This window comes from Acinonyx jubatus, chromosome B2 (assembly GCF_027475565.1).
Source record: "Acinonyx jubatus isolate Ajub_Pintada_27869175 chromosome B2, VMU_Ajub_asm_v1.0, whole genome shotgun sequence".
Taxonomy (NCBI): Eukaryota; Metazoa; Chordata; class Mammalia; order Carnivora; family Felidae; genus Acinonyx; species Acinonyx jubatus.
The window spans coordinates 9,717,334-9,733,071 of NC_069385.1; the positions used below are offsets into that span (position 1 = coordinate 9,717,334).

At 41.4% G+C, this 15,738-nt stretch overlaps 1 protein-coding gene across 2 annotated transcripts in view; it reads left to right on the top strand.

The window, feature by feature from the left end:
• SERAC1 (serine active site containing 1) overlaps positions 1-15,738 on the top strand; it is a 66,588-nt gene that overhangs the window by 28,287 nt on the left and 22,563 nt on the right. For both annotated transcript variants that reach the window (XM_027056545.2, XM_027056547.2), the window contains 2 exons: positions 11,335-11,448; positions 13,445-13,607. In XM_027056545.2, coding sequence (XP_026912346.1) covers positions 11,335-11,448; positions 13,445-13,607 — 277 coding nt within the window. The remainder of the gene's footprint in view (positions 1-11,334; positions 11,449-13,444; positions 13,608-15,738) is intronic.

The window sequence follows — 15,738 nt, forward strand, 5'->3', positions numbered from 1 at the left end:
GAATATTCAACTTCCTGCTTGATGTCTTTGCTTGGATGTCTAATCCAACTCCCAAACTCAGCACGTTCAGCCCACCATCTCTCCACTAAGCTCTTCCTCTTCTACTTCCATTTCAGTAAATGGGACAGCATACAGGTCGTTGCTTAAGCTAACGGCTAGGAATTCTTGTTGATTCCTTCCTTCCGTGTTCAGCCAGTCCGCGGTTCCTGAAAGCTGTCCCTTCACATATAGCTTGAGTCCATTTGTCTCACTGTCTGCAGTGTAGCCACCTTCTCCTGGCCACCGTCATCTCTTCCTCAGACTGTCCTGTTCTTTCATCTTGACTTCTGTTCTTGCTTTCATTTTTTAAATAATTTTAGAATCTCTTTCAGTCTCCTATTAAGTTCATTGAGGTGTTAATTCCCGTCTGTGGTGGCATCAGCTCTTATGTTGGATTGTGGATTAATATGGGTCATGTGTTTTTACCGTGAGCTTGTCTTTAGCTGAATGGATCATTTTCTGTGTAAGTCCCAAGCACCCTGGATTGTAAATCTGTCCCCACAGAGCAGTTTTTGTGTTTGCCCCTGTTGGATACCCCAGGAGGTTCGCTGTCACTGGACTAGTTTGATATGAATTCCCCGGTTTGGGATTCCTGTGGCACATAGGAAGTATAAATTCAGATACATCTGTAGAGGGCTTAGTGCTGGGGTTAATTTCTCATCCAAAGCCCCAAACAGAAACAGGCTTCCATAGGCTGGTGAGTAGAGTTTTTAGGCTCTCTTGGAGGAGGCAAACTTTTCAGGGCTCTGCCTTTCTAAAGGGATCCCAGATCTAGTTCCCACTGAATGTGACATCCAAAACCACATCACTTGCACTGAACGAGGAAAATCCCATCTGAGGAGCCTGCAGGCATCTTACCTCGGCAGTCCTGTGCTTCCCACTTCTGCTGCAAGTTCCATCTTCAGTTCTCGCAGAGGTTCTGCTTTCTTTCTTCTTCCCATTTTCTTTAGAACTTGGCTATGTTTTAGAATAGTTTTGTATTACATTTCATCAGACATTTCTACATGTTTGTAGTGGGAGGGATTCACTTAGAAGCCAAGTTCACCATCTTGCTGGATCAAGAAAGCTTCCTTATCACATCTCCATCATCTCAGACTCCACAGCAGGCTCCTTGCCTGTCTCCCCAGTTCTGCGCTTTCACATCAGCCAGAGTGATTTTTACAAAAACATGAATTCGATCCACTCATGTTCCTGCATTAAGCCTTCCAAATGGCTTCCCATACATGTCGAGTCTGAGCCCTTCTTATGATCAGGGCATGGACTGGCCATTGTTTATCAGAGTGGCTACCCCTTGGAATGGTAAGGAAGTTGACAGGAGAGGGACAGTAGGGTGTAAAGTTTGCATAGTGGCGATCGGTGGGCTCAGCTGTGCGTGCCATCTCCTCGGAGCTCTCCACGTGCTCCGCAGGGCGCCCCACACCTTTGGAGTAAGACTGCCTCGCACATGAAAAGCCATTTTGGTTGAAGGGTTTATGTTCTCTCCCCCTGCATCCCTTCCTCCCACTGCTTTAGCTGTGGGCCCGTTCACTGGATGTAAATAACTGGCGTGCACAGCAGAGGCTTCATCCAAGTGAATCAGAGCGTGGTGTCCTGAGGGTAGTAGCCTAAACGGACTCCCAACTCCGATCCACCTGAGGGCAGTCTGAGCCCATTGGCAGTCGCTCTCTATTGCCCCTTGCCCCAGCCACTAATGTACTCCCATTCTCTCTCAATTTGCCTGTTCTGGGCATTTCACATAAGGGGTACCATCTAGTATGTTACCAATATGTCACCTTTTGTGTCTGACTTTTGAAAGTTCGTCCACGTTGTAGCATGTATCAGTACTTCTTTCCTTTTTGTGGCCAATAACGTTCCATTGTATGGATAGACTCCCATTTCGTTTATCCATTCCTCAGCTGATAGATATTTAGGTTGTTTCCACTTTTTGGCTATCATGAATAATGCTGCTATGAATATCTGTGTACAAGTTTTTGTGTGGGCATATGGTTTTAATTCTTTTGGGTGTCTACCTAGGAGTGGAGTTCCTGGGTCCATATGGTAACTCTTTGTTTAACTCTGAGGAACTTTCAAACCATTTTCCACAGTGGCTGCATAATTTCTCATTCCCACCAGCAATGTATGAGGGTTTTAATTTCTCCACATACTGGCTGACACTTGTTACCCATCTTTTTTTTTTTAATTTGTTTAATGTTTATTTATTAGAGTGAGAGAGCGCATGCGTGAGCGTGAGTCGGGGAGGGGTAGAGAGAGAGACACACACAGAATCCAAAGCAGGCTCCAGGTTCTGAGCGGTCAGCACAGTGGTCTGACGTGGGGTTCAAACTCACAAACTGCGAGATCATGACCTGAACTGAAGTTGGACGGTCACTTAACCTACTGAGCCACTCAGGTGCCCCACCTATGTTTTTTATTACAGCCATCTCATTATGTGTGAAGTGACATCTTTATTCTGGTTTTGATTTGCATTTCCCTAATGATTAATGATGTTGAGCACCTTTCTATGTGCTTATTAGTTATTTATATACTTTTTTTTGGAGAAACATCTGTTTAAATCCTTTGCCTAATATTTTAATTGGGTTACTTGTCTTTTTATTCTAAAAATTCTTTGTATATTTTGGATAAAAATTATTTTCAAATATTTCTCCCAAACTGGGTATTTTCACTTTCCTGATAGTGTCTTTTGCAGCACAAACATTTTTAATGGTGATGAAGTCCGATTTGTGTGTTTTTGTCTTTTGTTGCTTGTGCTGCTGGTGTCCTGAAGACCATGCACCTCTCATTCTGAATAATTCCTTATCTGGACCTTTCTCTGTTCTCAGGCTTCCCTTTTCATCTGGGAGGCAGGGAGCACAGCCTCACTTTCAGCAGGTCTTGTCCGGCTTCTGATAGCTTGAGCTTTGCCAGGACCAGACTGTTATCAGCAGGATAGTAAGCACAATGGGGTGGATGTGCCTCCCTGCTCTCTGCCACAGGTGTCCCACTGACCTCTGTCCCCACTATCACTCCTCTCCTCGTCCCCATGCCAGAGCTCCTGGTACCTGGCCTGATGTTCTTTTTCAGCACAATAGATTTTCTTTTGCTTATTACTATTGAGTTAAGATCATCCTAACTTCTATAGTGTTCTGTCACCTTCTATAGCATTTTTTAACATTTTGCTAAGTCAAGAGAGAGAAAGTAGTTTGATATACTATGCCACCTCCTTCCTGCCCAGAAGCCATGGCCTTGGCCAGCAGTTTAAAGACCCTAGGACTTTGTGTGTGTATACCTTTGCACGTTCATAATTAACATATACTGTGTGTATGTGTTCTTTGATATTTACTACCCTGGAGATGATGTAGGTTTCCTGCCATCTGAGATGCCCCCCCCCCCTTCTCAGCTTATTTTATTTTCTTTTTTTAAAGATTTTATTTTTGAGTAATATCCACACCCAACTTGGGGCTCGAACTCACAACCCCGAGATCAAGAATCACATGCCGCACCAACTGAGCCAGCCTGGTGCCCCTCAGTTGGCTTATTTTAAACAAAATCTTCCCCTAAACAAAGTGATGTCTGAAAAAGTAATTCATGTGACCTTTTAACTGCATTGACTTGACTCTATTCCAATCAGTATATTTAGGTATCATAGATCACAGTGGAAATGATGAAACTGATATTTACTCAAAACATTTCGTTCTGCTGGGCAGACTACACGCACACATAGATCTATCCTTTCAGTAGAAATTTCAAAAAGAAATTGTTTCTGGTACTTAAAAAAACAATGAATGCTTTGTGATTAATGAAGTACTTTTGATTTTTCATTTGGAAGGTGCTGCTTTCACCTTGATTTGCCTCCCTGTCCTCTGAACACTTTTTTTTAAAGAGTTTTTATTTAAATTCCAGTTAGTTACCATACAGAGCAATATTAGTTAACAACATACCGCATAATACTAGTTTCAGGTGTACAGTGTAGTGATTCAGCACCTGCATACCTCACAGGTGCTCATCACAGCAAGCGCCCTCCCTTAATCCCCCTCACCTACTCCCCCAGCCCCCCACCCACCTCCCCTCTGTAACCACCAGTGTGTCCTCTAGTGAAGAGTCTGTTTCTTGGTTTGCCTTTCTTTCTTTTTTACCCTCCTCTGCGTGTTTGTGTTGGTTTTTAAATGCCACACAGGAGTGGTATTTGTCTTTCTCTGACTTCTTTATTTTGCTGAGTATTATACTCTCTAGCTCCATCCCTGTTGTTGTAAATGGGAAGATTTCGTTCTTTTTGATGGATGAGTAATATTCTGTTGTACATACACACATGTATATGCGTATTTATGTATGTGTGTATATGTATGTATATATACACACACCACATTTTCTTTATCTATTGATTAGTTGATGGGCACTTGGTCTGTTTCCATAATTTGGCTATTGTAGATAATGCTGCTGTACACATGGGGGTGCATGTATCCCTTTGCATTAGTATTTTTGTATTCCTTGGCTGAATACCTACTAGTGCAATTGCTAGATTGTAGGATAGTTTTATTTTTAATTTTTTGGGAGCCTCCATACTAGCTTCCACATTGGCTGCACCAATTTGCATTCCCACCAACAATGCAGGAGGGTTCCTCCTCCACATCCTCACCAACACCTGTTGTTTCTTGTGTTGTTGAGTTCAGTCATTCTGACATGTGTGAAGTGATATCTCATTGTAGTTTTGATGTTGAGCATCTTTTCATGTATCATCTTTTCATTGGCCATCTGGATGTTTTTGGAAAAATTTCTATTTGTGTCTTTTGCCCATTTTTAAATTGGATTATTTGGTTTTTGGGTGTTGAGTTTGCTAAGTTCTTTATATGTTTTGGACACTAACCTTTTATCAGATATGTCATTTGCAAATATCTTCTCCCATTCCATAGGTTGCCTTTTAGTTTTATTGATTCCTTTGCTGTATAGAAGCTTTTTATTTTAATGAAGTCCTAATGGTTTATTTTTGTTTTTATTTCCCTTGCTTCAGCAGACATATCTAGTAAGAAGTTGCTACAGCTGATGTCAAAGAGGTTACTGCCTGTGTTCTCCTCTGGGATTTTAATGGTTTTATATCTCACACTTAGGTCTTTCATCCAGTTTGAATTTTTTTGTGTGTATGGTGTAAAAAAGTGGTTCGCTTTCATTCTTCTGCATGTCACTGTCCAGCGTTCCCAGCACCAGTTGTTGAAGAGACTGCCCTTTTCCCGTTGGATATTCTTTCCTACTTTGTCGATGATTAGCTGTCCATATAGTTGTGGGTTCATTTCTGGGTTCTCTATTCTGTTCCATCGGTTTACGTGTCTGTTTTTGTTCCAATACCATGCTGTTTTGATTACTTCAGCTTTGTAATGTAACTTGAAGTCCAGAATTTGGATGCCTCTAGTTTTGCATTGCTTTGCTTTGCCTTTTCAAGGTTGCTTTGGTTATCTGAGGTCTTTTGTGGTTCCGTACAAATTTAAGGGTTGCTTGTTCTAACTATGTGAAAAATACTGTTGGCATTTTGATAGTGATTGCATTAGGTGTGTAGATTGCTTTGGGTAGTATAGACATGTTAACCACGTTCTTCTGATCCACGAGCATGGAATGTCTTTCACTTTCTTTGTGAGCTCTTCAATTTTTTTCATCAGTGTTTTATAGTGTTCAGAGTACAGGTCTTTCACCTCTTTGGTTAAGTTTGTTTGGCAAGGAAGAAGTAAAATTACTACTTGCAGAAGACATACTCTATGTAGAAAACCCAAAAGACTCCACCAAAAAGTGGCTAGGACTGATAACACGGATTCAGTAAAGTCACAGGATACAAAATCAACGTACAGAAATATGTTGCAATCCTTTTTTTTTTTTTAATGTTTATTTTTGAGAGAGGGAGAGAGAGCACACGCATGAGTGGGGAAGGACAGAGAGAGAGGGAGACATAGAATCCAAAACAGGCTCCAGGCTCTGAGCTGTCGGCACAGAGCCCGACACGGGGATCAAACTCACAAACCGTGAGATAATGACCTGAGCTGAAGTCAGACGCTTAACCAACTAAGCCACCCAGGCGCCCCAAATCTGCTGCATTTCTATAACAGCAATAATGAAGTAGCAGAAAGAGAAATTAAGGAATCAATCCCATTTACATTTACAACAAAAACAGTGAGATCCCTAGGAATAAACCTAACCAAAAAGTTGTACTTCTTTAATTAATTTAATGTTGAAAAAAATATTTAATTTCATTTCTGAAGCTCTATCTCATCAGACCAATGAGCAACTCCATCTCAGTTATTCTCCTCCCACTACCCCTGTCTAGTCAGGCTTCTCCGATTTTTTACTTGCCAAGAAGTTGGGAGTGAAGAGGTAGGAGGGGTGTCCATCTGGTTTTTAGAGATCTGTCAGACCTGCCTTGTGGCAGTCTCTAAGCACCCTTCAAGGGACAGTACGCTGCTTCTATACGAAACTGCCTCCTCACTGAGGTAACGCAGCCTTGGCAGGTGTCCCACCCAGCTGTTGGGTTCCAGGGCGTGGCTTCTTCACCTTTGTTAATCGCCGTGGACCCCTTTGGTGATTTAGTAAAGTCTGTGAACTTGTTTGTAGATGCATAAAACTCAATACACAGGATTATAAAAGAAACCAATTATATGGGATACTGTTACCAAAAATAATTTTGGTATCATGTATTTCTTGTTCATGCATTAAATAACAGGAAGAGACCTGTAAAATGGGAAAGTTGAAGTTTATTTTTAAAACACTTTAACTTTTGGGGTGCCTGGGTGGCTCAGCTGGTTAAACATCCAGCTCTTGGTATTGGCTTAGGTCATGATCTCACGAGCATGAGATCAAGCCCTGCGTCGAGCTCTGCGCCGACAGTATAGAGACAGCTTGGGATTCTCTCTCTCTCCCTCAGAGAGCTACCACAAATGAGATGTAATACGAAAATATCTGTACTCTCTATTGCCGACAGAGTCACACAGATTGTTACCATTACTATGGTTTATTGTCTGTGTTTACAAAATTTCTGTTAGATGTCGGGAAGCTAAAGATGTAACTTTTTCTCCTCCAAGCATACACCCTACCGACCCTGAATTCTGTCTACTCCAGGCCCTTAAGAATGACCCTGGGTCTGCAACTCATGCTTTAGAATGAATGCACCGTCTCTCTTTTTTTTTTAAGTTTGTTTGTTTATTTTTTTATTTAGAGAGACAGACAGTGCCAGCTGAGGAGGGGCAGAGAATGAGGGAGAGAGAGAATCTCAAGCAGGGTCTGTGCAGTCGGCTCAGAGCCCAACACAGGGTTCCATCTCACAAACCATGAGATCACTCACTACCTGAGCCGAGATCAAGAGTTGGACACTTAACCGACGGAGCCACCCAGGTGCCCCTAAACACACCATTTCTAAGCCCAGTTAGTTTGCATAATTTGCAGAGTTCTGAGGTTGTCAGTTTTTATGCAGAAATGCCAGGGATTAGCTTTTACACACTTTAAATTTTTTTTTTTTCCAACGTTTTTTATTTATTTTTGGGACAGAGAGAGACAGAGCATGAACGGGGGAGGGGCAGAGAGAGAGGGAGACACAGAATCGGAAACAGGCTCCAGGCTCCGAGCCATCAGCCCAGAGCCTGACGCGGGGCTCGAACTCACGGACCGCGAGATCGTGACCTGGCTGAAGTCGGACGCTTAACTGACTGCGCCACCCAGGCGCCCCTTTTTAAAATTTTTTTTTTTCAACGTTTTTTATTTATTTTTGGGACAGAGAGAGACAGAGCATGAACGGGGGAAGGATAGCTTTTACACACTTTAAAACAGAGGGTCCCACAATAAGAAGCAGTAGCAAGACTCTCTGTCCCCCTGCTCTCCACCCATCCTGGCAGTGATCTGCCTACTCTCCTTTTGTTTTCAGATGTCACATCTCTTGGCAGCTTGCCTACATCTGTCTCTTCACTACTGACCGTCCCTGCCCTCCTGCTCGTTCTCCCTCACGCTCACTGTATTCCAGCCCCGCTGGCCCTCACTCTCCGTTCCTTAAACTCGCTACCTGCTCGAGTTCTCTCTGCCTGGGATTCTCTGCCACCAGCTTGTCATATGGCCGCTTTTTCATCCTTCAGCTTGTCAGCTCCTCAGAGAGACCTTCCTCTCTATCTCAAATGTTTAGTGCATTTATCGCCCTTCGTAGCATTTATCCCATTGTGTAATTATGCTGTATATTTATCTGTTTGCTTATGTAATTGTCTTACTCCCTTCCAGTGGTCGATAATAATGTCCCTAGTACCAAATACAGTGCCTCCCACACAATATGTTCTCACAAAATATTTATGGAATAATGGATGAATGAAGTATGACATTGCTAAGGGAGCCAGCTGTGCACGAATTTATATATGCTTAAATGACAGCTGGTATATTTCTGTTATGAGTCAAAGTATTTTTGCATGGCAGACAAAAGTGTTGATAACTATAAGGATATTGTTTAAAAGGAGCATAGGTTATATGGTAACAAGGTATCTATTATGTATGAAATCATTTGGCCATTATAAATTTGTTGAGATACATTTGAAAAATACCATGTTAATCCAGAGTAATGTTGTGTCTCAAATTGAGTATGATATTTACAAAATGATACATAAAATTCTTTGTTACACTTACGACTAATATAGAATATGGATGTAAATTCTTTAGTAACTTTATTAGTTGACATCCCTCTTCTGCTTTGTTACTTGCCTTTTGATTTTTATACCTTACTCTTTATTTTTAACATTGTCACTCTCTTTCTTTTCCTCTGCATTTCTTTCATTCTTAAGAAATTGTTGGGGCGCCTGGGTGGCGCAGTCGGTTAAGCGTCCGACTTCAGCCAGGTCACGATCTCGCGGTCCGTGAGTTCGAGCCCCGCGTCAGGCTCTGGGCTGATGGCTCGGAGCCTGGAGCCTGTTTCCGATTCTGTGTCTCCCTCTCTCTCTGCCCCTCCCCCGTTCATGCTCTGTCTCTCTCTGTCCCCAAAATAAATAAAAACATTGAAAAAAAAATTAAAAAAAAAAAAGAAATTGTTTTTTGGTTGCACTTACAGAATTTGATGTGTGGCATTTCTTAAACTTTTACGAATTTATGTAAACTTGCTCTGTCTTAATCTAGCGATAAAGCAGCAGTAACCTATGTATGTTTATTTTCATGTTAAGAATTAGAATATATTCCATATGCTCACACCACGAGTTTATACCTTTTATTTATTCCTTTTTCTTGTGTTTTTAACTGCCACACAATCTGCCAGTTCATAAATAACTTAGAAGCTTTGCTAATGAGGTTGGAATTGGAACTGTATTTTTATTTCCCACTTAGAAAATGATCAAGAGAAACGTAAAATCCTAGGTAATTTTTTTCCTTTTTTATTTACTTGGAGCATTTAGCTTAGAAAGAGGTCAGGTGATTTGGGGGTGTGTGGTAGGGAGAAGGATTTGGGGGAGGCAGGTTGTGGTGGTACATCTTTTAAGAAAAGTTCCCCATCCCCCAAAGCCCACCAGTTCACTGTTTACCCTTATCCCTGCTAGAGGAGAGAATGACTCTCAATGAATTAGTCCCTTGCCAGGCCTCTACTTAAGTAGCATAAACGTTTGAGATGTAAGCATGTTTAAACTTGGAAAAACAGAATGTGACATCAAGAGAGGAGGGCATGAGTAAGAATTATAGAATGATCAAACATTTTGAATATTTACTGGGTTTACTGAGCCATGAGCCCTGTATATTAACTCAAAATGGAGAAACTTATGGATTATATTTCCTATAGGAAACACTGGGCTTTCTATATACATTTTTGAAAAACATTACCTTGTAGTTGAGTTCTTTTGCCAGCAGGTGGCCTGTATGCACACAGTTATGGCCCCTCGTGCAAACACAAAGCACTTCAAAGGAGATGCAGTAATGTCTTCTTTTCATCCCTTCTGTCTCCCTCACCCAGCGCACATGCACGCACATGCACACACACGCACACCCGTTCACAGTTACACATACTCTTTACACATATTATAGCATACAGTACACATTCTTCTGCCCTTTCTTTTTCTCACTTACGGGTTCATCTTGGAGATTGGTATATGCCAGCATACGAGGAGACTCAAAAATTTTTATATTCTTTTTTTTAACGTTTATTTTATTTTTGAAAGAGAAAGAGAGGGAGGGGCAGAAGGGATGGGGGACAAAGGATCTGAAGCAGGCTCTGAGCTGACAGCCGAGAGCCTGACGTGGGGCTCGAACTCATGAGCCATGAGATCATGACCTGAGCTGAAGTCAGACGGTTAACCAGCTTAGCCACTCAGGTGCCCCCCAAATTTTTATATTATCATAGCATTCCATTGTACAGTGGTACCATCATTACTTAACCAGCCCTCTGTTGATGGCAGTAGGTAGTGCTTACAAAGACTGTCGCCGTGAACAAACCTGTACCTGTATTACTCTGCCTATGTGTGTCTCTCTAGGTTGGATTGTTGAAGGGCACGGGCACTTGTAATTTAGACAGCTGTCCTTAAGTTGTCCTCCATAAAAGTTGCAGGGTGATGGGAATGCCCGCTCCCCCACCCCTCTGATAGATGAAAACTATCCTTTCTCATGAGTGTTGCCACACATGCCTCTCATTATAAGTTGTGTTGGGCATTGTTTTGTAGATTTCCTTTCCTAGGAACTTTCTGTTTATGACTGTTGCTCATTTCTCCATAGCATTGTTGATATTTTTGCCACTGATTTGTAGGGGATTATTGCATACTAGTGACATTAGCGTTTGACCTGTGATGATAGTTGAAATTTTCTTTTCCCAGTTTATTCTTATATTTTGCTATTAGGGCTAGTGCACACTCCTCTTCTGTCTTCTGGTTTTCCTAACCCTTCTGTTTATTCTTCCATATGATCTTGAATTTCAGTTTAGGAAGAGTTAAAAGTTCTCTGATCATTGTCATTGTTTGTCTTCATTTTATATTTTTCCAGCAATGCCTTTTCTCTTTTTTATTATTTTGATTAATAGACTTCAGGTAGACTCCACCACCATCATCTGACAGTAGAACATTATGGTCAACCCTAGGCTTTTCTTACTTGGTAAAGAATTGTGTGTCAGTCTTCATACTTTGAGAGAAGAGGACACAGAAGGAAGAAGTAAGGAAGATGCAAAGATCGCCTCCTCTAGAAATGATCCCTTATGTTTTCTGTTCTAGTAAGCAACAACTTGCATAACTAGTTCCCTTTCAGCTTCCAAAATAGGTTGTGTATAATACAGGGATTTTTTCGTGTGTGTGTGTGTCAAACAAAAAATATGAGTCACTCTTCTCAGTAAACATTTTAATTATCTTTCAGGGTGGCTTATGGTGTTTTGGAGGAAATGGACTTCCTTATGCTGAAAGTTTTGGAGAAGTTCCTTCAGCTACAGTGGAAATGTTCTGTTTAGAAGCTTTGGTAAAACATTCTGAGGTAACTTGCATTTTCAAAATGCGGTTTACTTTTTATGATCGCAATAAAAAAATTGTACATCATGGTTCATTCAAGCGAAATAATCCTCATTTTTTATAAAAGAAAAGAAGCTTTTTGCTTATTTAAAAATTTTCTTTTTTCCCCATTTAGTTGTAGAATTGATAATCATGACTTAGCACCGATACATGTATTTCCTTTTGCCAAGTATTTCTGAAAATGGATTTAATCTTAATTGCATATAAAGAAAGCAACCCATTGTTTAAATATGGCGTTGACCTTTGAATTACGCTATCTTATGCTACCTTTCTCAGATCTTTTTTATAAATAATATTACCAGGTAGTTAATTTCCAGTAAAACAATCTGCCAAAGAAGCCAATATAGAAAAAAGGTAAATATTTGGATGGCCATACTCTTGAATTTTAAACAGAGCTTATATTAGTGGTTTTTAAGTTTTTTGGCATGTATGACAACTTTTCTGTCATGATCATAGTTTGATTTTAAAAGAAAAGAGCAACAGACTTCGTGATGCTCAAACATGAATGCATAAAAACCACTCAGGAAGCATGTTTGAAAGCGCACATTTCCTGGTCACCTCTAGCAGCTTCAACTTAGTAGTTGTGGGCTGGTGTCCCGGGAGTTTGTGTTTGTAACGGGCATCGCTGGTGAGGCTGCTGGAAGTAGTTCATCCTGCATCGTGAGAAACTCCATCCTAGAGATTTTAAACTTCCCAGTTTAATTTTGAGGACCATTAGACACGGCTCAGGAGCATAGTGGTCTCTGGTCATCTTTAGTTCCCACCAGCGGAGTTAGGAACTGCGTACAAAGCAGAGGTGTTAGTGTTGTAGCTCAGAAGGGCACATGGGAAAATAGTGCTAGAGGTTTTGTAGCTTATGATCAGTTTCTGAAGCATTAGATCTGTCTTCAGTAGAAAGTACAGTGTGTGGAATACCTTTATTACATTATCTCACTGACATATGTCTAAAGGGCATACTTTTAAATGCACTTAAAATGTGATCAGATTCAGTAAAAGTTTAGAGAATGAAAAGTGTTGCATATACAGGACACAGCATCATGTCAGTGAATACAGCTAGTGATGGGAAGAGGCCAAGGTCATGCCGGTGACCTTGGCACACTGTGAGGGCTTGTTGGTCAATACTGTCGCCTTTCCGTAATATTACGTATTTCCTTTGGCTGTATTTTATCCCTTTTCTCTATTAAAAATTCATATCCCCTTTCTTTCCTTTTTATTTTTATCATTTGATCTTTCTCTTTAAAAAATGTTTCTGACTCCTGAATTTTAGGAGAGCCCCAGACCTGAGGACTTGTGTGGGCTGGTGTGCAGGGCGGCACATGGTGCCATTCTCTGGGAGTTCTTGTTTGCAGAAGCAAAAGCTGCCACTTGAATGGGGTTTTTCTTCCCATTATCAGGTGGCAGGTTTCTCGGTTAGAGAATCTTTTTAAGGTAATTTCAAGCCAGTCAAAGTATCACTGTAAATTGAAACCATTCTAGGGGTGCTGGGGTGCCTCAGTTAGTTGTCTGACCGGCTCAGGTCATGATCTCGTGGTTCTTGGAACCTGGAGCCTGGAGCCTGCTTTGGATTCTGTTTCTCCCTCTCTCTCTCTGCCCCTCTCCTGCGCTCGCTCGCTCGCTCTCTCAAAAATAAACATGAAAAAAATTAAGATAAAAAAATTGAAACAATTCTATAATAATGACATTGTCAAGTTAGATCCCACCAAGAGCTAAGCAGAGTAAGAGTAAACATTTCAGAAGCCCTGGTGAGATGCGCCTTAATTTTTTTCAGTGATTTTGAAGCACCTCCCGCATAGATAGGAATTTGCTTATTTATTTCAGTGAGCTGCGAGGAGAGTGTTGGGTGGTCTCTCTGGGTCTCTGTCCTTGAGCAGGAGCCCCTAGCTGTGCCGTCAGCATGTTGTGTCACCTCGCTAGTGAATTTGTGCAACATACGGTGAGCTTTCATTAATTTATCGTGCTAGATACCCACACACTGTGATGAAATTGAAGCAAATGGAGGCTTGCAACTACTTCAGAGGCTGTACCAACTTCACAAGGATTGTCCCAAAATACAGAGAAATATAATGCGTATCATTGGAAACATGGCTTTGAATGAACATCTTCATTCTACTATAGTTCACTCAGGTAACACCGTTATATACTGAGTATTTTGGATCCGATCCTTTGTTCCCACTTCCACCCCTCATGATACGTTAATCGTTTTATTTATTTGTTTATTTATTTAATGTTTATTTTTGAGAGACAGAGCACGAGCAGGGGTGGGGCAGAGAGGGAGGGAGACACGGAATCCAAAGCAGGCTCCGGGCTCTGTGCTGGCAGAGCCTGCCGAGGGGCTCAAACTCACGAGCCGTGAGATCATGACCTGAGCCAAAGTCAGACGCTTAACTGACTGAGCCACCCAGGCTCCCCACAATACATTAATCTTTTAATAGACTTAACACTTCGCTTAGGGTTAGTTATGGGTCTTTAGAGCATATCATTTTAGTAGGGGCATGGAATTGCTTGGGACTTGTGTACTACAGACCTGAGATCATCGGTGTGCAGACAGTCAGAGGAGAGCAGTTTTTGCCTTGACGACCATCTAATGGTCTACATCACCTTTGATAGGATTCGGTTGACCCAGAGTACGTGTACTCAGTATAATTAGTGATTTTCCCCCTTGCAACTAATCAACTGACTGTGGGGAGATACTTAGGACCATGCAGATATCCAGCTCCTCATCTACTGAACTCCCCTGCCTGATCCAGTCTTCATCATGATGGTTGCACAATGATGATTTTCTAACTGCAGCACGCCCTCCCCGTGTACTTTTCAGCATTTGGCATTTCCCTGTAAGCAAGAGCCCTTCCTTCTCTCTCCTTCCATCTGTCTCCCTTTCTTCCCTCTTGTCCCTCCCTCTCTCTCTCTCCCTCCCCATCAGTATGGGCACATGGATTCCTGGTTGTTTTTTTTTTTAATGGTTTATAACTTATTACTGTACTTAACATTAGATGCCAGATTGTTTCGGTTTTGGTCAGTGGGAGCCCGACAAGCCGGCTCCCTGTGTCCTGGCAATATGCCCACCTGGTCTGGGGAGGCATTCCTTATTACTGTCTGAATAACAAGATGTTTCAGGCTCCTTCCTCTGAGGAGAAGTGCACATTGATTTTTAGAGACCAGGATCTGGGTGCTCGGTGTGCTTATTGTTCCCGGAGTGTCTTCGCTTCTTGGCTCTGTCAGTGGAAAAAGCAAGGTGGTAAATATCAGGACACACACAAGTGTGCATTCATATGCGCACATATACATGCATATGCTCATAGTTGTTAGAGACTGAGTTTACGTTTTTTCTTGTGTCAGTCTCTATTTTTTTTTGTTTGTTTACATTTAAGAGTGTTTTGATCAATAAGAGTTTTTAATTTGATGAAGTCTCATTTAGGGATCAGCAAACTTTTTCTATAAAGAACCACTTCCTATGGGCTTTATTTGCTCCACTTTTTTAGGTGCTTAAGGTAGAAACTCAGATCCTAATTTTAACCTCTTCTTGTTTCAGACATCTGTTACTGTGTATCAAACACAAAATTCATTGGTTAAAATAGTAGTCCTATATTTTCCTTGTGAATCTGAAACTTCGGCCAGCCTCTGTGGCTTCATGCAGCACTAACTGGGGCAGCTCGGCTGCGGGATGGAGGGTACACTTTCATGATTGTCCCTCACGTGGCTTGCATACTGGTACTGGCTGTCAGGTAGGAGCCCAGCTGGGGCTGGGGACATTGGCTCCTTCCTACATGCGCCTCTCTGTGCAGCTTGGGGTTTCTTAAAGCATGGTGGCTAGGTTTCAACAGCAAATGTCTCAAGAGAGGACCAGGCATACGCTCTTTTTTGCCTCTTATAAGCAAGCATTGGGAGTAATTTCTGACCTACTCACTAAGGCTAGCTCATATTCAAGAGGAAGGGCTCCGGAAGGGGTTTAGACTCATGACCTCTTGATGGACAATAGTGTCAAAGCATTTGAAGACATGTTTTCAAATCACTACAATTATTTTTTAATACGAGTATTTAAAGCTGTAAATTTCCTCTAACTTGTTTTAGATGGGTCCCTCAAATTTTGAATATACTGTATTTTCATCATTATTCAGTTTGAAATATTTTCTACTTTTTCTTGTGATTTTTTGCTTTGTCTCATGGGTTACTTAAAAATGTGCTGCATAGTTTATAAGTATTAAGGATTTTCTACATATCATATGTCCGTGATTTCTCATTTAATAGTCCATGTGTT